This window comes from Culex pipiens, chromosome 3 (assembly GCF_016801865.2).
Source record: "Culex pipiens pallens isolate TS chromosome 3, TS_CPP_V2, whole genome shotgun sequence".
Classification (NCBI taxonomy): domain Eukaryota; kingdom Metazoa; phylum Arthropoda; class Insecta; order Diptera; family Culicidae; genus Culex; species Culex pipiens.
The window spans coordinates 185,045,173-185,071,555 of record NC_068939.1 but is presented as its reverse complement, the minus strand read 5'-3'; the positions used below and the strand labels follow the sequence as shown (position 1 = coordinate 185,071,555).

Genomic DNA, 26,383 nt, shown 5'->3' with positions numbered 1-26,383 from the left:
AATTTCAAGAATTAAAAGAAAAATATTAATAGTTAAAGACTTAAGACTTGAAGACTTTTCTTTCAAATTCTAAAAATATTTATAAGTTCTTAAATTTCCACAAGCTTCAAAAGTAAAAAAAAAATGAAGGTTCGAAAAAAAATTAAAACTTTAAAAATTTTAAAACATTAAAAAATCAAAAAAAAATTGAATGTTAATAGTAGTTTATGCAACAAGTTGCAAAAAGAGGATTTTTTCAGCACGAGTCGTACATTTATCCAACGAGGTTCACCGAGTTGGATAAATACGATGAGTGCTGAAAAAAACAAGTTTTGCAGCGAGTTCCATACAACATTTTTTGCAATTTCGAAAAACACCCATTGAGTGAAATTTTAAGTCGAATTTTCATGTATTTTGTCAATAAATCGTATAAATCAAAAAAATGTTGAAAAGTGTTACTTTTTGAAACAAGTGCTGAAAAGTTCAACTTTTCAGCACCCATTTCAGTGCTGAAAAGTAGAACTTTTCAGCATTTATTTTGAAAAGTGTTGCTATTCGATTCTGTTATTTTTGGTACAGAAAAGTAGGCATTTCGTCGTTCAAGAATGACAGGAAAAGTAAGTAGTTTCACGACGGAATTGCCAAAAAAATTTTTTAGAAATTTTTTTGAGTTTTTAAAATTTTTAAATTCACTACATCCTAAAAATCTAAAATTAAAAAAAAATCATTTTGAGAAATTCTAAAAAAAATATAATATTTTAAATATTAACAAATAATTTAAGATTAATAAATTACCAAAAAAATCATTAAAATCTATAAAAAATATAAAAATACCGAAAAATTTAAGGATTTTTTAAATAAAAAAAAATCAATCTTATTCAAAATTTTCGTTTTTTTTTAATTTTTTAGGCGGCGCCATACGGTCATCACAACTCAAGTTTTGGAAACACCTTTAAGGAAAACGTTACGTCGTTTGACAAATTCTCAGAACAAAAAAAAATTCTAAAAGTTTTAGAACTCATATATTTCGAAATATTCGGGGGCAAAAAAAATCTAAATTAAATTACAAGCCATAGTTTCAACACCTGAATAAAAAAAAATGTGCTTAAAAAATGTTTTGTTTAGTTGTTTTCCAAAATTCTTCACATTTTTTTTTCTTCATAAAATTATTTTTATTAGATCTTTTTCGGTGCTGGGACCTGGTTAGGACCGAGTCGGCTCATTCTTAAAATTCTTAAATACTAAAAATAACTACTGAGAATACAAAGTAGTAGTTTATGCAACAAGTTGCGAAAAGAGGATTTTTTCAGCACGAGTCGTACATTTATCCAACGAGGTTCACCGCGTTGGATAAATACGGAGAGTGCTGGAAAAAAAGCAAGTTTTGCAACGAGTTCCATACAACATTTTTTGCAATCCCAAAAAACACCCATTGAGTGAAATGTTAAGTCAAATTTTCATGTTTTTTTGTCAATAAATTATTTAAATCAAAATAATGTTGAAAAGTGCTATTTTTCGAAACAAGTGCTGAAAAGTTCAAGTTTTCAGCACCCATTTCAGTGCTGAAAAGTAGAACTTTTCAGCATTTATTTTGAAAAGTGTTGCTATTCGATTCTGTTATTTTTGGTACAGAAAAGTAGGCTATTTCGTCGTTCAAGATGACAGGAAAAAAAGTAGTTTCACGACGGAATTGCAAAAAAAAATAATTTGAAATTTTTAAAAATATGTGAAGTTGTAGAATTACAATTTTATTTTTTTTAAACTAAAAATATTAATAATAATGTCCTTAAAAAAGTTATTTTTTTAATTGTTGGCTCCTTTAAAATTGGCCCGCCAGTCAAAAGTGTTGGCCAGCCTTGCAATAAAAATTGAAACCATGAAAATTTTTCGCATCTATCTAAAAATATATATAATATATAAAATACTAATTTATTAGAACGTATGAATAAAACCTTTTAAAATATCCTCATGATTTTTATTAGTATAAACAATTTTTTTTTCAAAGAGATGAGAAAATTTTACAGAGGTTTCATTTTTTGACATTGACAATTATCCGGAAGATCAAGAATTTGACCCCTTCATTTCAAAATCACGAAATTGGTCCAAAAAATAAGAGGGCAAAGCATATTTTATTTCCAAGTCTAATCAACTGAAAACAATCTTAAATGTATTTTTCTGCATTGACAATCATAATTAGCATGTTTCGGCTCGTTTAATTTTATTTTTCATTTTTTTTTATGAAATTCCAATGTACAGAACCTAAAAAAAAATCTCTCGCAAAACTTTGATTTTTTCAGCACTCGTCGTATTAATTCAACTCTTTGCATTTTTTTGTAGCATCAGTTTTCACATTGCTCACTCAATCCTAGATTAAATTACAATAGGGAATTTTTAAATCAAGCCGACGAAATAAATAGCTTTATTTTGTTACTTCAAAAAGAACAGATCAAACCGAATAGTTCTTCTTTATTTTGCCACTTTTAATAACACAAACACACCAAACCAGTTTACGACAATTCGACTACTTAGCATATCTTAATTTCATTCCTTCGGGAGCCACGTGAACCCGAGAGGTCGTTAGGTCAACCATGTTGCTTTGCGTAACTTCTTTTAAACCATCAACTATTGCATGTCAACAGCCTTTTTCTAGCAAAAGAACAAAGTTTTGAAAAGTTTTTGTTCAAAATTTTAAACATAACTGTTCCTTCAATATTCTCAAGAATTCTCGTTACCGACCCGGCAACGTGAATTCTGTGTCTTGACCACCGTCGCACCCTCAAAACCCGTGATCGATGCGCTTTCCACCGTGTCAAAGCTTAATGAAAGTAAAGTATTAATCGTATGCACGGAATCGTTAATCGAAAGTGTTGTGTGCGCACACAGAACGGGAGTACGGGAGGGGTCACCCCTATAAAACGGTCCGGCCGGAACGATCGTCGTTCACTAGCGTACCGGTCGTTGCGTCGCTGAGTTCAAACGCCTTCTTCGTGGTTCTTACGGTTGAAACTGTGCCAGCGCGGATTTTTCAAGTTCAGTGTCAATGTGCAGTGCAGTGAAGTAAAGCAGGAAGCTCGGATACTCAGGCGCGCCAATCCCCGGTGTACGGACTATTGTGAACCTGCTTTGTGGTTGTTACTTTGGGATTAAGGGTTTAGTGTGTGATCAAGGGGGTTGTGGAAAGTTGGTAGCATAGGACAATACAAGTAGTACAACGCAAGGATGGCCTCCACGATCGATAATCCGGCGATCGAGCATCGTGCCAAGCCGCCGACTCCTGGAGAGGAGATTGTCATCTCCGGTATTGCTGGGCGGTTCCCGAACTCGGACAATGTTAAGGAGTTTGGGTACAATCTGTTCAACAAGATCGACATGGTCGATGATCTGGAGACGCGTTGGCGCCACAGCAACGTCGAGATCCCGCGTCGTATGGGCAAGGTCAACAATCTGGAGAAGTTCGATGCGACGTTCTTCGGGGTGCACTTTAAGCAGGTAAGAGGCGGAAACCGGGACGAACTGAATAGGGTTGATCTGACGAGCGTGATCTTGATCTTTGTTACAGGCCCATACCATGGATCCGCAGTGTCGAATCCTGGTTGAGCACGCGTACGAAGCGGTCATCGATGCGGGTGTCAATCCAAAGACGCTGCGAGGATCGCGGACTGGTGTGTTTGTAGGAGCGTGCTTCGCCGAGTCGGAGAAGACCTGGTTCTACGAGAAGATCTCGTCGGGTGGGTTCGGTATCACCGGGTGTTCGCGTGCTATGATGGCCAACCGAATCTCGTACACGATGGGCTTGAACGGTCCGTCGTTCCTTCTGGATACGGCTTGCAGTAGTTCGATGTACGCGCTGGATTGTGCGTTCAACGCCATTCGTAACGGAGAGTGCGATTCCGCGATCGTCGGTGGATCCAACCTGCTGTTGCATCCGTACGTAACGCTGCAGTTTGCCCGTCTCGGAGTCTTGGCCTCTGACGGCTACTGCCGTCCGTTCGACAAGGATGCTTCCGGATACACCCGATCGGAAGCCATCAGCGTGGTCTTCTTGCAGAAGGCCAAGGACGCACGACGAATCTACGCCAATGTGATGTACTCCAAGACCAACTGCGACGGGTTCAAGGAGGAAGGTATCACTTACCCGTCGGGATCGATGCAGCGTAAGCTGTTATCCGAGTTCTACCAGGAGATCAACATTGATCCGTCAACGGTCGACTACGTGGAAGCTCACAGCACGGGTACCGTCGTCGGTGATCCCGAAGAGTGCGCAGGTCTGGACAAAATCTTCTGCACAGGTCGCAAGAAGCCACTGCCCGTGGGTTCCGTCAAGTCGAACATTGGTCACTCGGAGTCCAGCTCCGGTATCTGCTCCATCGTGAAGAGCTTGATCGCTTTCGAAAACATGATGATCCCACCGAACATAAACTTTACCGAACTCCGTAGCGACATCCCGTCGTTGGTCGAGGGTCGACTCAAGGTCGTTTCGGAACCAATCAAACTGGACGGTCCACTGATCGCAATCAACTCGTTCGGCTTCGGCGGTGCTAACGCTCACGCTCTGCTCAAGGGTAACCCGAAGGAGAAGGTCAACTTTGGAATCCCCGAAGATAATCTGCCCCGTCTGGTCACCTGGTCCGGAAGAACCGAGGAAGCCATCGACGCTATCCTGACCGACATGAGCAACAGACATCTGGACGCCGAGTACGTATCGCTGATGCACAACGTCCAGAGTGAGTCCATTCCCGGAAACGTGTTCCGAGGTTACGGAGTGTACGCCAAGAACGGTACCGAGAACGCGCTTTGCCTGGGTCGTGAATGCCAGCATTACACAGGTTTGAAGCGCCCACTGGTCTGGGTCTTCAGCGGTATGGGATCGCAATGGTCCGAGATGGGCACTTCGCTGCTGGAGATCCCGATCTTCCGTGCCGCCGTCGAAAAGTGCCACAAAGTTCTCGAACCACGTGGACTGAACCTGATCGAGATCCTGACCTCCAAGGAGTGCAAATACGAAAACATTCTGCATTCGTTCGTCGGAATTGCCGCGGTACAAATCGGTATCGTCGACGTGCTCCGATCGCTGGACATCGAGCCGGACTTTGTGATTGGACACTCCGTCGGTGAGCTGGGTTGTGCCTACGCCGATGGCTGCTTCACCGCTGAACAAATGATCCTGTCGGCCTACTCTCGTGGTATGGCCAGTTTGGAAACCAAGACGGTCTTCGGATCAATGGCTGCCGTCGGATTAGGCTACCGTAAGATCCGTACCATGCTTCCGCCAGGTATCGAAGTGGCTTGCCACAACGGACCCGATTCGTGTACCATTTCAGGACCGAAAGAAAACGTTGAGGCATTCGTCAAGGACCTCACCGCCAAGGGCATCTTTGCCAAGGAAGTTCCGTGCTCGAACATTCCGTACCACAGCAAATACATCGCCGAGATGGGACCCAGGCTGCTGGCCCGACTCAACGAGGTCATCCCAGAGCCAAAGAAACGATCGCCAAAGTGGTTGAGCTCCTCAGTCCCGAAGATTCGCTGGGATCAACCCGAGAGTCAGCTCTCCTCCGCTCACTACCACACCAACAACTTGCTCAGCTCGGTTCTCTTCGAGGAAACCTCCGCTCTACTGCCCAACAATGCCATGACCATCGAAATTGCTCCCCACGGCCTACTGCAAGCGATTCTCAAGAAATCCATGCCCAACGCTATCCACATCGGTCTGACCAAGCGTGGCAACAAGGACAACGTTCAATACCTGTTCAACGCGCTCGGAAAGTGAGTTCAAACCCCCCTCCCCTTCAACATCTCCAAATCCTAACCCTAACCCATCTTTCAGACTCTACGTCAACGGTCTGGACATCCCGGTGTCCCGACTCTACCCGCAGGTAGCCTTCCCGGTGTCCCGCGGAACACCCCCCATCTCGCACCTCATTCGGTGGGACCACAGCGAGGACTGGTTCGTGACCAAGTTCGAGATGCAAAAGTCGTCCAAGAGCGGCGAACGGCGCGTAAAGGTCAAGCTGAGCGATCAGGACTACAGCTACATCTCGGGCCACGTGATCGATGGGCGTGTTCTGTTCCCAGCGACGGCTTATCTCCACTTGGCCTGGGAAACGCTGGCCATGGTGAAGGGTCCGATGTACTTTGATCTAGAGGTTGAGTTTGAGGACGTCAAGTTCCTGCGGGCGACCTCGATCGCGAAGGATCAGGAGATTGAGTTTACCGTCATGCTGCAGCCGGGAACGGGTCGGTTTGAGGTAGGTTTCTGGTAGTGGAAGTTGATCGTTGCAAGCGATTGGTAGATTGCGATCGTATTCAGTAGATAGACGATATAAATTTTGTGGTATTACATATAGGTCGACGATCTAAAAATTGGAATCGTTTGAAAAAAATTAAGTAAAATTTCTAACAAAATATATAAGCGCCAAAATCAAAAATTGGCATCAAGGATTTTTTTATTTGAAAAAAAATTCTAAAATATAAGATTTTTTTAATTTCTAAAAACTTCTACAAAATTAGAATATTATTTATTTTGTAATTTCTGGAATTTAAAAAAAAGTATTTTTTTTTAAGATTTTCAAAATTTCTCAAACATTTTATTTTTTTAAATAAAATAAAATGTTTGGTAATTTTACAAATTTTGGAAAAATAATTTTATTTTTTTATATCATTGAAAAATTTTAAACTCCTAGATTTATTTTTTTTATGTCTAAAACTTCAAAAAATGTCTATCTCTTTAAATATTTTAAAAATTGTTAGTTTGTGAAATCAAAAAAAAATTAAACTTCCAAAAATTACTAAAATTTCTAAAATAAAAAAAGTACTTTAAACTTTTCAAAAAATAACAAAATTTCTAAAAAAAATAAAATTTACAAATTCATAGCATGGGATTGTATGGGGGTAGCCTTGGAGCACAGTGTTGAAATTTACGTTCTTAGATATTTTTGGATGTACCCGGGTAGCAATCAAATTGTCTTAGAATATTGAATTGACCATTATGACACCCCCTACAGCGTGGTGCAGACCCGTTATAATATGCTATGCTACACATTCATAACAATTCAAAAAATATTCAATATTTTAAAATTTCCAATTTATTTTTCATATTCAAAAAACTTTTATTTTCAAAACGTATTTTTTTAATTTTGATAAAACTTAATTTTAGTTTTTAATTAAAATTTTCAAAATTTATATCAATTTCAGAAAAAAAGAAATCAAAATTTATAAAGTCCTAACCTTTTAAAAGCACTTAAAATTTTATAAATGTTTTACTATTTCTAAAACAACTATTTTTTTATGTCAAAAATAACTAAAAATATTTGTTATTTTTTTTAATTTCAAAAAAACATAATTTATCTATATTTTCAAAGCTATGATTATTTTTTTTCAATCGATCGCTTACAACAATCTGCGTGATTTTCAATCGGAGTTCATCAAAATTAATCGAATCTTCCAACAGATCACCGAAGGTACCGCCGCCGTTGTGACTGGTTACGTGAAGCACGTTGAAAACATCCAACTTTCGGAGATTCCGGATCCACCCCAGACCGACCACCCAGTCCTGACGCCGCGTGACTTTTACAAGGAGCTTCGTCTGCGTGGCTACCATTACAACGGAGCGTTCCGATCGGTGGTGGAGGCTCGTGCCGATGCGCGCTGCGGAAAGGTCAGCTGGGAGTTGAACTGGGTATCGTTCCTGGACTGTCTGCTGCAGTGTTGCATCGTCGGCAAAGACACGCGATCGTTGATGATCCCGACGGGTATCGAGCGTCTGCGAATTGATCCCAAGATGCACCTGGCCATTGCCAACACCATGGACGATGGTCAGCAGGTGTTTGACTTCAAGTACTCGGACATTCTGAACACCATTCGCTGTGGAGGAATCGAAATCATTGGTCTGCAAGCGAGCACGGTTGGCCGCAGGAAGCCTCCAGGTTATCCGGTGTTGGAATCGTACCAGTTTATTCCTCACCTGCCGACGCCGAAAATGTCCAAGGCTGATGCGATCCGCGTTTGTGTTCAGCTTGCGCTGGAGAACATTGCCGTGCCCAAGGTCAAGGCGGTGGAAATTGACTTCCACAACGATACACCAATTACGCCGCTGTTTGCCGATGCTCTGGGTGATCTTCCGCTGGTGACGGCCGATCTCATGTTCCTGTCCCAGCAGCAAATTACCCCGGCTGGAGTGCACGTTGAGGACGGAAAGCTTTCGACGCAGTCGAACTGCCTGTTCCTGATTTCGGTCAACTGCCTGGGACGACCGGAGCTCATCGAGGAGGCCGCAGGAAGTCTGCATGACAACGGCTTCATCCTGTCGCGTGAAGCTGCCAATTTGGCAACGGACAGCATCGTGGCTCCGGCTGGATATCAACTGATCGCGGTTATACCCGTTGAAAACGAAACCTACGTCCTGCTGCAGCGCATCAAGCGCAAGTACCTGGGAAGTCCGACGATTCTGCAGATTCCAGCCAACGACGAGCAGTACCAGTGGATTCCGAAGCTGCGTGACGCTCTGAAGCAGGGATCAGTTATTGTGGTCTCGCAGGGTGACAGCTCGTCCGGTATCGTCGGATTGGTCAACTGTATCCGTAAGGAACCGGACGGTGGCATGGTGAGCTGCGTGTTTATCGATGACCCGAAGGCACCCCCCTTCGAGTTGGATAACCCGATCTATAAGGCGCACCTCAAGCTGGGTCTCGCGATCAACGTGTACCGAAGCGGTCGTTGGGGAACGTACCGTCATCTGCAGCTGTTGCAACCGACGATCACGAAGCCGAGACGCGATCACTGCTACGCCAACGCTCTGACCAAGGGAGACTTGTCTTCGATGACTTGGCTTAGCGGACCGTTCAACCAGTGCCGACCAAAGGGTGAGATGGTCCGAGTCTGTTACAGCTCGCTCAACTTCCGCGATGTAATGTTCGCTTCGGGCAAGCTGTCGGCCGACTTTGCCAACTTGACCCGCATCGAGCAGCAGTGCGAACTTGGCTTCGAGTACTCGGGAGTGGCGGAGAGTGGTCGCCGCGTCATGGGCATGGTCACGACTGGAGCGATGGCAACGCACGTCGAGTGTGACGACACCCTGAACTGGACCGTCCCGGACAAGTGGAGTCTGGAAGAAGCGGCGACGGTGCCGGTTGTCTACACGACCGTGTACTGCGCACTGTTCATCAACGCTCACATCCACAAGGGACAGTCCATTCTGATCCATGCCGGAAGCGGTGGAGTTGGTCTGGCTGCGATCCGGGTTTGCTTGGCTTACGGGCTGGAGGTGTTCACGACGGTCGGATCGCAGGCCAAGCGGGACTTTTTGCTGCAAACGTTTTCGCAGTTGAAGGCGGACAACATTGGCAACTCGCGTGATACTTCGTTCGAGAAGATGATCATGCTGCGCACCGAAGGCAAGGGCGTTGACTACGTGCTGAACTCGCTGTCGGACGACAAGCTGCAGGCTTCGCTGCGTTGTCTAGGCAAATACGGCAAGTTCTTGGAGATCGGCAAGTACGACATGGCCAACGACACCAAGCTGGGTCTGCACCGGTTCCTGCGTGCGCTGTCGTTTACGGCCGTTTTGGTGGACTTCCTGTTCACTGCGCCACCGGAGGAGAAGGCCGTCCTGAAGGCCATGCTGGACAAGGACATCAAGGCGGGCATCATTGTGCCACTCAAGTCGAATGTGTTCCCGGCGAGCGAGATCGAGCATGCGTTCCGATATCTGGCCAGTGGAAAGCACGTTGGTAAGGTGCTGCTGAAGATCCGTGAAAACCCCAAGGACGACGAGTCGCTGCCGTTGGCGTATTTGCCACGCATGTACTGCAACCCTGACCTGTCGTACGTGGTTTGCGGCGGTCTGGGAGGATTCGGGCTGGAGTTGGCCGATTGGTTGGTGCTGCGTGGAGCGCGCAAGATCGTGATGAGCTCGAGCCGTGGCATTTCCAAACCGTACCAGGCGTACAGGATCAAGTAAGTTTGATATATTCCTAAATTTTGACTTGGAAGTAACGAACGTTCTTTTCCAGGATCTGGGAGCAGTACGGTGTCAAGGTGGTGGTCAACACGGAGAATATCTCAATGAGAAAGGGATGTGAGGCGCTGCTCCAGGCTGCCTGCAAGCTGGGTCCAGTTGGTGGAATCTACAACTTGGCGGTGCAGCTTCGCGACAGCATCTTCGAGAATCAAACGGTGGAGAGGTTTGTGGAGTGCATGGGACCGAAGGCGTTGGCCACCAAGTATCTGGACGAGCTGAGCAGGAAGATGTGTCCGCAGTTGGGATACTTTGTCGTGTTTTCGAGCGTTTCCTGTGGTCGTGGTAACGCAGGTCAGAGCAACTACGGAATGGCCAACTCTGTGATGGAGAGGATCATCGAGCATCGTCACGCGTGCGGACTGCCGGCCAAGGCTGTCCAGTGGGGAGCCGTGGGTGAAGTCGGTCTTGTGGCGGACATGCAGGAAGATAAGCTCGACATGGAAATCGGTGGAACTCTGCAGCAACGTATTTCGTCCTGCCTGCAGGAGTTGGACCCACTGCTGACTACGCCGGATCCGATTGTGGCCAGCATGGTTGTGGCGGAGAAACGTGCCCGCACAACCGGCAAGGACAACATCATCGAGTCAGTCATGAACATCATGAGCATCCGTGACATCAAGTCCATTTCGATGGATACGACACTGTCGGAGTTGGGCATGGACTCGTTGATGGCGGTTGAAATTAAGCAGACGCTTGAACGCGAGTACGAACTGTTCCTGACGCCACAGGATCTGCGTTCACTAACCTTCATGAAGCTGCAAGAGTTGACAGAGGCAAAGGCCAACGCTGACGAGAATGTCAAGCTGAAGTTGGCCAACGAAAAGACACCAACCGGAGTTGCGATGTTGTTGCGTAACTTGGGAGATGAGTTTAACAGCGAGCACACGATTCTTCGTCTGCAGTCGGAGAACGACTCCAAGAAGTACAATGCCTGCGTTCTGCTTTCGCCTGGTATCGAAGGTGTCGCTGGAAACGCCTGGCACAACATTGCCTCTCAGCTGACTCTGCCAACGTTCATCACCCAGCTCACGAAGACCATCAACATGGAGAGTATCGAAGAAATTGGCCAGTTCTTGGCGAACGACGTGATTGAAAACATCTTCAAGGGTACCGAGCACTTCTACCTGGTTGGTTACTCGTTCGGGGCGTTCATCACGCTCGAGATGGCTCGACTGCTAGAAGAAACCGGCAAGCATGGTCAGATCCTGCTCATTGACGGTGCGCCCAAATTCCTCCACAAACTGGCCATCGACCAAATGTCCGCCAACTGGACCGAAGAATCAATCCAGATCGTGCTGATTGCCGGCATCCTCAACACCATCTTCCCCGACGAAACAACCGACGTTCTCCCCATCATCACCGAATGCCCAACGTTCGAGTCTCGCATCGACAAGCTGCTGGAACTGGCCAAGGATCAGAACATCTACTCCGAAGGGTATCTACGAATGATGACCAAGGCCCTCTACAACCGCATCAAGATCACGCTGCTAACCGACGTGAACTGTATCAAACCGCTTGAATCCCCCATCACGCTCGTTCGCCCAACCGAAGTGTCCGTCGTGGACATCGAGGAAGACTACGGCCTGTCCGAGTACACCACCGGCACGGTCAGCCTCAAGTTCCTCGAAGGTAACCACATCACCATGCTGGAGAACCCCAAGCTGACGCAAATCATTACGGAGTCGGATCCGGTGCTCGAATCTGATCGCTCGTTCCAGAAGTACCTGCAGAGCAATGTGATTGCTGAGTAAAAACAAACACCCCACCCCCTTTTGAGAAATCCTCAACAAACTAACAGAATCCACAGAAGAAGAAAAAACCTAAATTGGCAAAAGACAACGACCCGTTAACACGCTAGAACAATTGTAACACACACTTTCTTCCAGGAACTTACAGGCACCTTGAACCAAAAACCCACAACCACACCCACATGTAGAAGAGACAAATATTTATTGCAGAAAATAAATCTAAATGAATTCCTAATTGTTTGAATTTTGATTTCAATATCACTCATAAAATAAGGTAGAGCATTTTGGGTACCTGATGGAAACTATTTCATTATTTTCAATAAAAAAAACTGATTTCTTTTATCATCAATGTTGTAAATGAGAGATAGAAAAAAACTATCAATTGATGGTTCCTGCTCCAAAATATCAGAAGGTAGAACGACCGTAACTATAGCTTGTGAGTTCTCTTCTTATATCTTGCTTTCTCTCAATCCTTCTCTCATCCTCGTTCACCAACACTCGCCGAAGATTCTTTTGTTTTCTCAGAAAACCATAATTAAAGAACGCCGATCATAGATAACGGGACCTTGTCGGTAAAATTTTGTTTTGTAGCTACACCCTGTAGATGAGGGATGCTTGCAAGTGAATGTGAATGTGAGAAAAAGATATTGTGACAAGGGATTGTGTAAAAATGAGATATAGACCGACCATTCTTTTTGCTGAGAATTTCGCGACGGAAACAAGGCCAGTGAAAGTGGGGAGATGAGATTTCGGGCATGATAATTGTTGGTTCGAGAACTGAATGTTTGAAAAAAAAAATATAACATTTCTGACATGATTTTTTTTCTGAAAATTTTAAATTGTTAAGCAGTCTAAATATTTTGATCGTCCAGATCTTAGACTTGTAAAGTTTTTATGATTTCTTTTACGCTGATTTAAAACCAACATCATAATCCCTATTTGATACGTTTATTTCTAACACATTTCAAAACACAATCCAATCAAGCTTGCTTGCTCGCAGCCTTACGACTCAAGTTCCGAGCCACCTCTTCAAACCCTAGACTAAAATTGAGTGGCTTCATGTTGAGTTGCGTTCCAAACAACTGCCGCAGCGCATCACGTGCCGCTTCATCGATGGCCGTGTCCACATCTTCCCCAAAGCCGGAACCAACAAACTGCTTATTGCAGTAAATTGCCACATTGTGCGCGGCTAGCAGGGTATTCTTTCCAACCAGTCCAATCGAGCGCGGTTCCGGTTCGCCGAGCTTCTTCTCCTGGCAATATTCCTTTAACAAATCGAGCGGCTGTTCAATCGTCCAATACTCGTTCACGTCCTGCTGGTTGAGCTGAGTGCAAATGAAATCCCGAACAAAGAGGAACGCCCTTTCATCACCGGAAGATCGCTGCAACGCCCCAACGACGGCCTTTATCGTGTCGGCTAGCAACGTTTGATCAACGGGGAAGGTCGCTGCCAGAATAATGTCCTTCGTGCCGAGATGGCTCGAAACGTGCGCCAAGCTCGCCTCCGACGTCAAGTGGCCAACAATCGCACCGATTCCCTCCTGGGGAAGTTTTGGCAGCGCGGTCAACAAAAACGCTTCCACGTACTGGTTGATCAGACTCCCACCCAGTGCAATCAACTCTCCGTTGTCGCTTAGCCCCAGTTCCGGCTGCTCAATGCCCACCTCGGCCTGTTTCTGCTCTTCTTGCGCAATGAACGACCGGTGGGTAAATGCTTGCTGCAGCAGCTTGGCGTCAAATTGTTCCGAGAGGCGCCTGCCAAAGGCAAACAGCTCCGCGTTGTAGTTCCAGTCGCTGTGACCCGAGCGGGGTAGGGCCGCTTCCGGGCCCATTTTCTCCCGGCGGCGCTTCAGCTCGCGAAGTGTGGGCGCAACCCAGCGGTGGATTTGCCGGGTTTGGTTTGCTGGAGAAGTTGCGGATTTTAAGTTTGAGTTTGATGTTATGCGGATAGATTTAAACTTACCAGCGTGTATGGACCGAGGAAGTGTCCTCACGAGAATGCTTGAGAAATTTACAAAAGACATTTTCACTTGGCCACTATTTGAACTATTGAAAAAAATAAAATCACGAAAATGTGCACCAAATCGTGCTTGGATTGTTTTGATTTTGTAATCGGCTCTTTGACAGCTGCTTGAACAGTGTGCCTCATTGACCAAATTCTGCCATTTGAAATTGTCGGCACAACTCGAGCACGGAAAACAAGTTTGCTGTGGAAGTCAAAAAGTTTGGTTATACTTGCCAAATGCAAATACACAGGTAAACATGCATTGATATACCTACCAAGATCGAAACACCAATAAATGCGGCCAAGCCTATTGCTTAAAATTCATCGCAGAGATTATTCGTTGCTCTGAATTAAATTAGAGAAGTCATGTTTAAACAACGAACAATACTTGTAAATATTTGTCAACATTTTTAGAGAAAAATCAAAAAGCCTTTAAAAAAATCAGTCTTTTAATTTATGTTACGATAATTATACATGACGTTCGGACAAATTCTGCATAATAAATGTTTCGAAACATTTTCTATAAAAATATATAATATTTATTGCTTTCAAAAAAATCTAGGCTAAATCACTTACTTGCACCTCCTCCAATCACCCCGAACCACCCGTGTCCGAGATGAGTCGTCCGTCCTTGTCCTTCAGCCGGACGCGCCCGTTCGAGTACCGGCTCTCCTGGCTGCCGTCCGGGTAGAGGAACTTTATCGTCCCGTCCGGATAAACGCGCCGCTTGTGCGCCCGGGTGTGAATCTCGACCTGCCCGTTTGGCAGCGTAATCACTTTGTCGTCGTTTTTCTTCACAATCACGGTGGAACCGTCCGCGTACTTCCACTCTTCGGCAATTTCCGCGCTGTTGGGGTTCGTGGTGCGGATGGAACCATTCGGGAAGTGCACCTCGGTGGAGCCGTCCTTGAAGCGGTGCTCGGTTTGGCCGCTGGAAGGAATTTTGAAAAGATTTTAGGATTTAAGGAATTTAGAACATAAGAATTTTAAAATTTTAGGATTTTAAATATCTTGAAATTTTAAATATCTTGAAATTTTGAAAATAAAAAAAATAAAGATTTAAAGAATTTTAGAATGTTAGAATTTTAAGAATTTAAAATTTTTTAGGAATTTAAGAATTTAAGAATTTTAGAATTTAAGAATTTAATAATTTAATAATTTTAGAATTTTAGAATTTTAGAATTTTAGAATTTTAGAATTTTAGAATTTTAGAGTTTTAGAATTTTAGAATTTTAGAATCTTAGAATTTTAGAATTTTAGAATTTTAGAATTTTAGAATTTTAGAATTTTAGAATTTAGAATTTAGAATTATAGAATTTTAGAATTTTAAGAATTTTAAGAATTTTAAGAATTTTAAGAATTTTAAGAATTTTAAGAATTTGAGGAATTTTAAGAATTTTAAGAATTTTAAAATTTTTAAGAATTTTAAGAATTTTTAGAATTTTTAGAATTTTTAGAATTTTAAGAATTTTAAGAATTTTAAGAATCTTAAGAATTTTAAAAATTTTAAGAATTTTAAGAATTTTAAGAATTTTGAGAATTTTAAGAATTTTAAGAATTTAAAATTTTTTAAGAATTTTAAGAATTTTAATAATTTTAAGAATTTTAAGAATTTGAAGAATTTTTTTTTTTTTTTTTTTTTTTTTGGGAGGGTGGTCCAGCCGCACATCGTTGATGTTGAAACCTCTAAACTGGGCCCTCGTCCTGTCACGTCCGTCAGTAGTCTTGTCGTACATTACAACTAGAATCAGATCTGCCAATGAATTAGTACACTTCGACCAAATAAACACTGACGCTGTATGGATCTGACTCTAGAATAAATGCACAGTTGTGTGTTATTCATAAGTCCAACTTATTCAATTCTTGACTTTTTTTTGATAAGGTCCTATAAACAAATGTAAACATTGAGTGTATCCCTTTCACACCTTATGTCAAAGTCCATCGGAGTAAGCGGGATACACTCAATGTTTACATTTGTTTATAGGACCTTATCAAAAAAAAGTCAAGAAATATTCATTTGCTAACTACTTTGGATTGAAAATCTAAATTTTAATCTAAAATCCTCTAAACTTAATGTTCAAAACTAAACGTTCCTTTAACTGTTGTAGTACTACTTCTATCAAAAAACAATAAAAATTTGTGAACTAATGTACAAATAGGATAGAAATCGCGATTTTAAAAAGAAATGACCATTTACGTCAAATGATCCGTAGTTTCTCGATTCGCAACAATGGTCAATACAACCATAATCCGAAAACCGTTAGTTCAACAGATCAACGAATTTTGTCCGATATCATTACATTATTGATTGATCGAGACTCTATGGACAATTTGACATAAAAGAATGCCTAGTATTCTACATCTATCAAAGTTTATTGACAGCATTACTCTAACTTAACAATTGCAACTAAATTTATCATCAAATAGATTTGGAAAAGATACAGATTTATTTTAAATGCTAGTGCTAAGCAACAAATCAATTGTACTATCCTGAAGTCCCACCTAAATCCCACATTGTGATAGTGAAAAAGTCACAGAAGCAGCGGTTTCTTGTGCAATTGTGATATTTTCACTATTGGAGAACTACCTAGTTCACGAAGACAGCTTATCGGTCGACGCTTTAGCCCTGGGGCTGCGGCAAAGCGAGTTCTCGTAGCATGAAGTGGTGTCCATAGTGCTTTTAAAAAAGAATGTATACCCAAATTTTAACTAATGCACTAGGATCAAATCATGCCCCTTGACTTTACAAGGCCCAGGGAATTTTAAGAATTTGAAGAATTTAAGAATTTAAGAACTTCAGATTTCAGAATTTTTATAATTTTGGAATTTTTATAATTTTATAATTTTTATAATTTTTGAATATTAGAATTTAAGAATTTTGGAATTTCAGAATTTTAAAATTTTAGTATTTTAGTATTTTAGAATTTTAGAATTTTAGAATTTAAGAATTAGAATTTTAAGAATTTTTGAATTTTAGAATTTTAGAACTTTAAAATTTTAGAATTTAAGAAGTTCAGAATTTTAGAAATTTAATTTTTTTAGAAATTTGTTATTCTAGTATTTTAGAAGTATTAATTTTAGAATTTTAATTTTGTTTAATATGTTTAATGGACCATTTTAGAATTTTAGGATTGCTTTTTTAATTTAGAGTTTTAATGTATTTTTATAATTTTGGATTGTTTTTTTTTTTTATTTAGAATTTTAATGTTATTTTAATCAAAGAATTTGGGTTTTTAAATTAAAGAATTTAAAATGTTAAGATTTTTTAAATTTTATTATAAGAATCTGAGAAATAAAAAAATAGAATCTAGTATTTTTTAAATTAAAGAGTTTCGAGATATTTTAAATAATTTTCGAATTAAAGATTTAAAGTATTGAGAATTTAAAACATTTTTGAACTGAAGAAGTCAGGACATTTTTGAATGAATCCTAGAACTTGTTTTTTAATCTTTTGAATTGAAGAAATTTAAATTTTAAAATAAACTTACTCAGGAAACTCCAAGATCTCCAACCCGTCCAGATAGGTGGTGTGCCACGTGTTGGTCTCAAAGTAGTAGTATTTCGTCGTGCCTTCGCTCATGTTGGTCTCCTTGATGTCCTTGTTAAAGTACAGCATTCGCATCACCAGTCCGTCCGGCGAGATTTTCTTCATGTTCCCGTTTGGATACCAAATGTCCCGGCTGCCGTCCGCATTCACAACTTCCTTTTTCAGATTTTTGATCAGTTCGGCCGTTTCCGGTTCGTTTGAGGTTGAATTTTGCTCTGGTGGATCGGGGTCACTGTTGTTGAACAGGCTCTTTTTACTTTTTGCCTTGAAGTACGAAGATTTTGACAGTTCAAGCGTTTCGCAACCGGACACTTCGTCGGAACTATTTTCGTGGTTTTGGTTTTCAACGTCGCTTTCGCTGCTTTCAGAGGAACTTGGCTGTCTGCGCGACCTCGGATGACTGACCACTTTGGCCGTGGCAACCTTCCCGGTGACGTTCTTCTCGACAACGTCGATTTGCTTCATCTTGGAAGGAACGCCGGCTTTTCGAGGCTTTTCCGGGGACGAATTTCGTCGCGAATCGCTCGAGCTTTGAGGTGGTCCTGCTAGTTTAGCAATATTTTTGTTGATTTCCAGCAACATTCGGCTGTTGTTTTGACGTTTGAGTCGAGCGTTTTCAGTTTCTAACTTTTTGTTGTCCTTCTTCATAGCGTCCAGTTCCAGCTGCGTTTCCTTGAGATCCTTCTCGAGACTTTTGATTTGCGATCGGAATCGTGCTTGCGACGACGCGTGTTTCGCCTCTTTCGCCTTCATCTCCTTCTGCAAGTCGGCAACCTGTTCCTTCAACCTCAGGATTTCCTCCTTCTCCTTTTTGGTCGGTCTCATCGCTTCCTTCAGCGCTTTCTGGCGTTGATCTTCGATCTTGACCCGTTCGTCGTGGAAGTAAACTTCCATTTTGATTCGCTCATCGTTCAGCTTCTCCATCATTTCCTCCCGTTCGTGCTCCAGTTTGAGCTTGTCCAGCTCGTGCTCCTGCTTCATTCGTGTCAGTTCCGCATTCTCTCTCCGGAAGCTATCAATTTCAGCCTCCAACTCGGATAGTCGCTTCTTGAGCAGCTCACTCTTCCCTAGCATTTCCTCCCTGATGCGATTCTGATCATCATTTTCAGTTTTATCTTCCGCAGCCGATTCCTCAATCGGATTACGCCCTGCCTTTTCCTTCGGCGTCGACATCCGACTATAGTTCACCGTCTGCAGCTCAAGATCCGTTTCGTCCCGCTGCTGCTCCGACTCGTCCTCGCTGGCAAAACGCACGTGAACCCCGTCTTCCCCATCCGTGTCCTCATCCTCGTCGGAAGATTCGCTGTCCTCTTCCTCCGGTAAAAAGTGTCTCCTAGGATCGGGAACGGGTCGAATCTCCAAGCAGCGAACTTCTTCCGGTTCCACTAAGGGTTTCGCCGGAGTTGCGGGAACCAGCGTCGAGTCCGACAGGTTGATGCTGTTCTCCGAGAGGAGCCTCAGCAGGGCGCTGGCATCCGACGCGACACTTCCGTTGCCGGTGACCAGACGCTGCTCGAGGAATTCAAACAGGTTGAGGTCTTTTAGTTCCTTCAATTGGCGAAGGAGGGAGGCGTCGTCTTGGAGTTGTTGCTTCCAGGGAATGTTTTGCTCGACGGGGGGTTTCTCTGCAAAAGAAAAGGTTATTTCTGTATAGGGTTTGTTCAAATATTACGTCCAGTGATTTTCGGGATTTCAGACCCCCCCCCCCTTCCCCCTGTCACGCACTTTTCCTATACCTTTAACATGGGCTGTCACAAACCTCAGACCCCCCCCCCCCTCCCCCTATTCCTGGACGTAATTTTTGAACGAACCCATAGTTTGAGGTGTTCAAGAGTTATTTTTTTTTATCGAAAATCTTCTTCTGATATCAAAAAATTACGACATAGCTTCCCCTTAATGCTCACAAAAAAATGTTTGTAACATTCTAGTATTTATTCTTTAAAATTAAAAAAAAATGTCATGCCAAAAAATCAAATTATGATACAAACAGGGTATTTGTCCCTATTTTGGGCCTACTAAGCAGAACGCACTTTTAATTGGATGCATTCTCAAAGGCTGCTATTGGCAGCCTAGTTTGTTATACATGAATCAGTTGGTTTTTTAATGCTTAAGCTCGTACATTATCAACATTTTGATAAAAATACCTTATATCGCTGTAAAAGCACGAAAAACTTAAACACTTTTTGCCCCTATTTTGGGGATATTGCTCCTAGCATACGACCTTGTTTGTGCATATTTTCGGCCTACCTTCTGATTGGTTGAAATCTCGAAGCACGTGGCGAACTTTTTTGACGTACGGTTCAGCCCCAGCTCGTACAGTACAGCCGCACAAATTCGGTCGGCAAATATGCTAAATCATTGTGATGTTTTAAGCTACAAATAAACATTAGAATGATTGATTTCACTTGCATTACGTGCATAATTAGCTTGGAAATGATTTATATCATTCTATGCGAGTTTTAAACATAATTAAACAATTGTTGCGTAGCCAAACATCAAGCTCGTAATATGCAAGAAAGACTGTAAAAATCGAGAAGCGCACACACACTGGCACAGTTTGTAGAATTGTCAAATGTACCGAAAATATATCCATTTCTCGCCGATATGGACGAAGCAACTATATTTTTGGAAACTTTGAGATTCTTAAAATTCTTTACAATCACCAAAAAAACTCTCATTTTTAAATTTCTTTAAGATTTTTCAAACTCTTAAAATTGTAAAAATTTAAAAATTTTAATATAAATTATCCTAAAATAATTAAAAAATTTTATTTCAATCCAAATCATTTGATTTACCGAAAAAACTATTTTACAACTTGTGTGAATAACTGGTTCATAGGAATTTGGTGTTTCTTGCAACTACTTCCTTTTCAACAGATGGTTCTTCAAATCCAATTAAACAAAAACTAGGGAAAATTTTACAAAAATCCTAGTGAGATCGAAAAAAAAACTTAATTTTATTGAAATTCATGACAAAAAGTTCCTTGTTTTTTACATTCTTTGCATTCCAAAATTGTAAAAATACTAAAAATTGTAAAAAACATAAAATTCAGAAAAAAACAAAATCGATTTTTATAAACGATTAAAATTAGTAAAATAAAAAAAAATCTCTCTCTCTCTCTCTCTCTCTCTTTTATGAGTGACAAAATTGTGGGTTATGTTATATATATATATATATATATATATATATATATATATATATATATATATATATATATATATATATATATATATATATATATATATATATATATATATATATATATATATAAAGTATTTGCAATGCTTCCGATGAGCTCAAAATTTGAAGATCTGACATCCCTGTTAAGAATTATGAGTGTTTGAAATTTAGTTCATGACATTCGATGATCGCATACTGCTATTTTGAAAAAAAATATATGCTTAAATATGAGGAAGGCACCTTAAGGTGGATTGAATAACTTAAAAAAAATATTTATGAAAAATATCTTGGATTTGGAATTTTAAGTATTTTTTTTTTTCTTTTTAAAATTTTGAATAATTTAACATTCTAAACGAGATTTGACGAGAATTGAAAATTCAAAAAATTAAAAATTAATTTCATAATATTCTTTGAAACATGTAAACTTTTAAAATTACATTAAAAATATAGAAATGCTTACATGCTTATAGATATCAAATATTTAAAAATCTTATAGGGGAAATCTACCCATTTTAATCCTAATAAGCGGTCGTGTTTGAATGATGCTGGATAATCTAGAGTCTCCCTTGAATTTTACTAAAACCAAGTACACCAACGAGTAGAGCAAGTTTTTGTGAACATTTCTGTTTATTTTCACTTTCACTAAAAGTTATTCTATTTCTTTACCAAACATTTAACAAAAAAAAATTCCCAAGGGTATTCTAATCGAGGCGAATGCATTGGGCCACGCCCATTTTTCTAATATCGGCTTAGTTCTTTTTTCTTCCAACACTCTGTCGAGTGTTGCCATTTGCGCTGACAGTTCAAACGAACACTCACGAAAAGTGGCATTTATAGGGAAAGTTTCCTGGCATCGCTGGCTGTGCTGCTGGTGGTGTTGACGGCCAGCCTTTGTTCTTTTTTGCCTTCGTCTCTCGCTCGGTTTTCTTCAGCCTTCGAGTGGAATGCAAAGTGAAAATTGAAACGTCAAACGACTTGGCGCGTTTGTTTTTTGATGGCGCTTGCTTATTTATTACCTTTTTCGGGATTATTCTTCAAGTGAGTGCCTTACTAATGATCAAAAGAACATGTTGCCGGTAGTTGGAAGCAATTTCATATCTTAAGCGCCGTGAAAAAGTAAGCGAAAGTGAAAAGTTAATTTTGGCGATATTCATTAAGCGTTTGAGGGATTCTCGTGTGTGTCACTATGTGTGCCAACAAAATGATGAGAAGTGGTCTCGCAAAATACAAATTATGATCAAAAGTGCATTAAATGTGATCTTTTTGGCCAGTAAGTGGCATACATTTGCGTGCTTACTCGAGGCGGTGCTGTTGCTGGTAAGTTTATAGCCCAAATAGTATTTTTGGAGCTTTAATCGAGCATCAAACTCTCCATATGACGAAGATAGGTGTTTGATTGGAAAGGGTAGATTTCCCCTATTAACTTAATTTCTAAAATATAAAATTTTAGAATCTGAAACCTTAATTTTTTTTATTATTCTTAAAATTTGTCATGTTTTTAGAATTCTTCACATTTTGAACTAATTAAAATTATTAAAGAGTTGTAAATACTCAAATGCCTTTGAACCACCTTCAAATTGATAATATTCTTGTTTTTTCCTTATTTTTTGAGCCAGAAAAAATCCAGAATTTAAAAATTATTTTAATAATCAAAATTTAGAAAATTCCTAGTATTTTAACATTTTTTAAACATACTTTAAGTATTACATTTCGTAAAAAAAGAACCATAAGAGCTCTATCTTTTTTAAATCAAAAATTCTTGCAATTCAAAGAAGATGGGTACTTTTGAAAAAAAAATCAAATATTTTTGTAAAATTCCTAATTTATTAAAAATCTTAACTACTTGAAAAGGGTCTTTTTAAAAACCTGAAGAATTATAAAAAAAAATCTTACCATTGATTGACTCGGAAGGTCTCATCTTGATCGACTCAATGCTCGGAAGAAGACTCTCTTCGCTGAACGTGTCCTCGGAAAAGCTTACATCAACTGTTTCCGAGGAGATTAGTGGCGCTGGCACCGGCACCGGCACCGGAACTACCAATTTCTTCTGTTGAACCTTGTTGATATCCAAGGCCACCTTGGGAGAACTGCTCCGCTTCTTTCGGACATCTTCCACTGGCTTAACTTCCGCTTCTTTCACCTTTTTCACTTCCTGCCCGTTTGGATTCTTCTTCAGCGCCCTAATTTTAGCATGGTTAGCGTATTTATATTTTGGAAGATTGTCTAGCTTAAATACGTTAGGATCAACTTTAAACCTGGCTTTAAGGCCTTCGCCACGCTTCAAGAACGGTCTCGCCGGAACATTTCGGGGCTGCAGGTTTGTCTCCTCGAACTCGCCTTCTTCACTTTCGTACTCTTCGTAACCATCCTCCGGTTTTTGCTCCGTTGGAGAAGCTCTCCCTTCGATCCCGAGAATCGTGTACATTTTCTTCTGTTCCTGGTTGAGAAGTTCGCGTTGGGCGATCTGTTTTTCAAGTAAAACCTGCTGCTGTTCTTCCTGCCAGAGCTTCAGCTGCTCCAGCCTGGCCAGGATGCTGCGTGGCGAGTCGGCCATGGAATGTGGTGTGTTAAAACTTTTATCACAAAATAAACTAAAACATTGGACAAAACTGCAATCTTCTAAAAACAAATTCCAACCGTCGACTGTTTATTTACACTTTTGACAATTCGTTGCCGCGGAAGCGCGCGCTCCTGTCGGCATAAATCGTTTTTGAGAGAGTCGGATTAATTGGAAATTTGATTTTCATGCCGTTCCCCTCTCAGTGAATCCGTAAAATGGTAATTATTTCAAAATATCTGTAGCAAACAAACGACGGACGACTGACAGACTTTCAGAGTTAGCCGAAGATACCAAATCGATCAGAAACTCGCTTGCCCGCAAAAATGTATGGAGACTTGCATAGAGTAATCTACGTTTGTAAGTATTGCGCGTACGTACACGAACAAGATTAAATGATTCTAATCAAGAAATTCAAAGAGTCCATTTGCGACATCGTGTTCCTTAGCAGCGTTATTAAAACTGTAAAATGATTTGCCTCGATGTCTGCCAACACTGCCGCTCCCTCTCTCGAAATTCGAAAGAGAACGCAAAACAAAAACAAGACGTGACGTTCGGAGCGAAATCATTTTGATGTAAAATATCAGACATAAACATTTCCCTGCTGGCTGCTGGTCGCAAAAATCGTAGAATATTCCGGAATCCCGTGTTTCGTGCATTTGTGTTCTGTCCGGAGAGTGGTTTCAACTAAAAGTGCAACAAGTTGCTCTTAGAATTTCCGGGAATTGTGTGAAATTTAGTTTTCCCGTTCCAAGCATGTCTTCTTCGCCATTTTCACATTCCGCCTTCTACCAGGGAACCAAAAAAGTAGCCCCGTTGAAAATCCGGTAAGCTGGTGCTTTTCATTGGATTGTCAATATATTTATGAATCTCTCTTTTCCGCCAGCAATCCGAGCATCCATCCCTCCCAGATAATGCCGACGCCAAGCGGAGTGCCGTTCAATGTTTCAGATATGCCGTGGTCCTTCAACGGGAACCGAACTCCTGGCCAGCTAATGGAGTTCAACGCGGTGATTAGACCGAGTCCTTTGTCGCAGAGTCCACCGTTTGGCAAGTTTCAACCGGCGTTGAGCCCAGTGGCCATGTGTGAGCTACGCAAGAGGAAAACCGAACTAGAACCGATGCCAGTGTAAGTACCTCCCCCGATCAATGGCTAGGTTTCAGTAGTCTACAGTTCTCGTTACAATCCATAGACCTCCGAAGCAGTTTCTCACGGAAGAAGCCATGGCATCGCACCTGAACAACATGCACCTGTCGACAGAGTACACATCACATGGCGGCAGCACCGAAGATCCCGGCGCACTCGGCAGCACCAACTCCGGCGGCCTGTCCCCGTGTTCCTCGCTCGATGACGACATGTCCCTGGGGGAACCGGGACCGGGCTCGACTGCGGCAGCCGCGGCCGCTGCCGCCCGTCACGTCTACATGTCTCCCCAGGAACTCGAGGATCGGCTCCGCAAGGCGCAACGGATTGCCGTCTGCGAAGAGGTTCGCAAGTTGGACAATCGAGCGGAGATCCTGCCGAAGGTTCTGCTCGAGCGAATCGAAAAACCGTGCACGGCCCTGGTGCTGTGGCAACCGCCGGCGACCCCGCTGGAGCTGGCCACGAAGCTGGGCCCGGCTCAGGAGCAAAAGGAAGAAGCCGAACGCCGGACCAGTGAAGAGATGATGGGTGAGGACGAACCGCTTCCGGATCTGCCGGAGTATGACGATGATCTCGACTTTGAAGTGAATAATAACAACAACAACAATGCCGCGGTGGGCGATTTCAACAGTATGGATGTGGAAATGTAGTTTAGAGTTGTGCACGATTTCTTACAGTGGAGAATGAGAGAAAGGTATGAAATTTGTCATGCACGAGTTTTTTTTATATATATGGATGTTAGAAGATAAGATTTAATTTGGTAAGCGAAATCCAATCGGTTATGTTGATACTTTTGAACGCGAACTTCGAAAATATAAATGGTAATAAGTTTTACGAGCAATTTGCCTAGTCGTTTTGTTCATCCGAAATCCTTGGTTTAATTAAATAAGTCCTTTGCATAGCACCTTCGCTCGGAAGGCTTCTTTTTCTAATATTCGCTATATTTCAACAACCAGTGGTCCAATCTTCAATATCTTAAGCAATTTTATCTAATCTAATCGAACACAAGCGCAGCCAGTCCGAAGAAAGCATCCTTGAAGAACTTGTGGTTAGATTACGCCCCAAGTCCTTTCTTGTCAATATTAATGATTGCATTACATCCGAGTAACCCCAAACATGTATTGCAAAAATTAAAACGGCCAGGCACATTTCACAGAATCAACAGGGGAGGAAGGATGCGTGGACATACCGTACCAAACGCTCCGAACAATGTCTTAAGCAATTTTATAAGAAATATTCTCAACTTTTCGAAAAAAAAAAAATGTTTGGGAATCTACACCACCATTTCAAAAAAGTAGTGGTATTTTCAGTTAAATTTTAGCTAAAGGTGGTTACATCTTGAAAACGGTGCAGTTTATCAAAAATATGTCAGCTACTTTTCGTCTGCAAATTTGATTTTACATTAAAAATTTAAATTTGAAAAAATAATAAAAAACACATTTAAAATTATTAAACATGATGGCAATATTGTTGTCAATATTTTTCCATAGCTAACAAGTTGCGGTATGTTGTCCCCGTCTCATAAATATATCTTGACTTTTTTTTGATAAGGTCCTATAAACAAATGTAAACATTGAGTGTATCCCGCTTACTCCGATCGACTTTGACATAAGGTGTGAAAGGGATACACTCAATGTTTACATTTGTTTATAGGACCTTATCAAAAAAAAGTCAAGATATATATATATAAAAAATATATATATGTATATAAAACATGGATTTTGGGAAATAGATTTTTTTAAAGTTTGGTAAAAAAATTGCACTGTTCCGTGTACCTAATTTTTATGCATAGTCCTCATCAATATGTACCTACAACTTTGCTGAAGACACCGAACCGATCAGGAAATTCCTACAAAAGATACAGATTTTCTAAAATTTACGTACCATTTTTGCATGGACAGCTGCCAAATTGTATGGAACCTTGTATGAATGAACCAACGACACAAAATGGCTTCTTTGGTCATAGGGACCATCCACAAACCACGTGGACATCTTTTTGAAATCTCAAAGCCCATCGTGGACAATTTCCATACAAATAAAATCTTTTTTGTATGGAGCGTGGACAACACATTTCGATTTTTGTCTGGATTTACCAAAATATCATCAACAACCACGTCCAGTTGTCTGTACCCCGTGCATGGGCTGCTGTGTATAACCGGGACCGGTTTCGCGTTCGCTTTGCTATGCGTCGCTCATTGGGCCACC

General features: G+C 41.3%; 4 protein-coding genes across 5 annotated transcripts; 2 read left to right on the top strand and 2 right to left on the bottom strand.

Annotated features, from left to right (window-relative positions):
* The first annotated feature begins 2,911 nt into the window (after positions 1-2,911).
* On the top strand, positions 2,912-11,980 carry LOC120414303 (fatty acid synthase). Its single transcript, XM_039575442.2, has 5 exons — positions 2,912-3,468; positions 3,539-5,745; positions 5,807-6,227; positions 7,430-9,933; positions 9,990-11,980. The coding sequence occupies exons 1-5, from the start codon at positions 3,199-3,201 to the stop codon at positions 11,746-11,748; spliced, it is 7,161 nt and encodes a 2,386-aa protein (XP_039431376.1). The 5' UTR covers positions 2,912-3,198; the 3' UTR covers positions 11,749-11,980.
* A 697-nt stretch (positions 11,981-12,677) lies between these two features.
* Positions 12,678-13,880, bottom strand: LOC120414304 (39S ribosomal protein L44, mitochondrial). Its single transcript, XM_039575443.2, has 2 exons — positions 13,709-13,880; positions 12,678-13,648 (listed from the first exon to the last, which is right to left on the bottom strand). Exons 1-2 carry the CDS (start codon positions 13,767-13,769, stop codon positions 12,726-12,728), a joined length of 984 nt encoding a protein of 327 aa, XP_039431377.1. The 5' UTR covers positions 13,770-13,880; the 3' UTR covers positions 12,678-12,725.
* Positions 13,881-14,298: 418 nt separating this feature from the next.
* On the bottom strand, positions 14,299-23,158 carry LOC120414357 (centromere protein J). 2 transcript variants are annotated; one of them, XM_039575520.2, is made up of 4 exons: positions 22,733-23,158; positions 22,371-22,657; positions 17,239-18,922; positions 14,299-14,681 (listed from the first exon to the last, which is right to left on the bottom strand). In XM_039575520.2, exons 1-4 carry the CDS (start codon positions 23,029-23,031, stop codon positions 14,342-14,344), a joined length of 2,610 nt encoding a protein of 869 aa, XP_039431454.1. In that variant the 5' UTR covers positions 23,032-23,158; the 3' UTR covers positions 14,299-14,341. The 2 variants fall into 2 exon arrangements, with proteins under 2 accessions (XP_039431454.1, XP_039431453.1); XM_039575519.2 differs by having other exon boundaries at positions 22,371-23,157.
* A 417-nt stretch (positions 23,159-23,575) lies between these two features.
* On the top strand, positions 23,576-25,019 carry LOC120414331 (uncharacterized). Its single transcript, XM_039575471.2, has 3 exons — positions 23,576-23,861; positions 23,921-24,163; positions 24,228-25,019. The coding sequence occupies exons 1-3, from the start codon at positions 23,791-23,793 to the stop codon at positions 24,826-24,828; spliced, it is 915 nt and encodes a 304-aa protein (XP_039431405.1). The 5' UTR covers positions 23,576-23,790; the 3' UTR covers positions 24,829-25,019.
* The last annotated feature ends 1,364 nt before the right edge of the window (positions 25,020-26,383 follow it).

Excerpts from the sequence above, each read along its gene's own strand:
- LOC120414331 (XM_039575471.2), top strand. The coding sequence starts at position 23,791 with ATGTCTTCTTCGCCATTTTCACATTCCGCCTTCTACCAGGGAACCAAA. Across the intron at positions 23,862-23,920 it reads GTAGCCCCGTTGAAAATCCG|CAATCCGAGCATCCATCCCT; the intron begins GTAAGCTGGTGC and ends CTTTTCCGCCAG. Across the intron at positions 24,164-24,227 it reads GAACTAGAACCGATGCCAGT|ACCTCCGAAGCAGTTTCTCA; the intron begins GTAAGTACCTCC and ends TACAATCCATAG.
- LOC120414304 (XM_039575443.2), bottom strand. The coding sequence starts at position 13,769 with ATGTCTTTTGTAAATTTCTCAAGCATTCTCGTGAGGACACTTCCTCGG. Across the intron at positions 13,649-13,708 it reads TCCTCGGTCCATACACGCTG|CAAACCAAACCCGGCAAATC; the intron begins GTAAGTTTAAAT and ends CAACTTCTCCAG.
- LOC120414303 (XM_039575442.2), top strand. The coding sequence starts at position 3,199 with ATGGCCTCCACGATCGATAATCCGGCGATCGAGCATCGTGCCAAGCCG. Across the intron at positions 6,228-7,429 it reads CGGGAACGGGTCGGTTTGAG|ATCACCGAAGGTACCGCCGC; the intron begins GTAGGTTTCTGG and ends ATCTTCCAACAG. Across the intron at positions 9,934-9,989 it reads TACCAGGCGTACAGGATCAA|GATCTGGGAGCAGTACGGTG; the intron begins GTAAGTTTGATA and ends GTTCTTTTCCAG.
- LOC120414357 (XM_039575519.2), bottom strand. The coding sequence starts at position 23,031 with ATGGCCGACTCGCCACGCAGCATCCTGGCCAGGCTGGAGCAGCTGAAG. Across the intron at positions 18,923-22,370 it reads ACCTTCCGAGTCAATCAATG|AGAAACCCCCCGTCGAGCAA; the intron begins GTAAGATTTTTT and ends TTTCTTTTGCAG. Across the intron at positions 14,682-17,238 it reads GAGATCTTGGAGTTTCCTGA|CGGCCAAACCGAGCACCGCT; the intron begins GTAAGTTTATTT and ends AATTCCTTCCAG.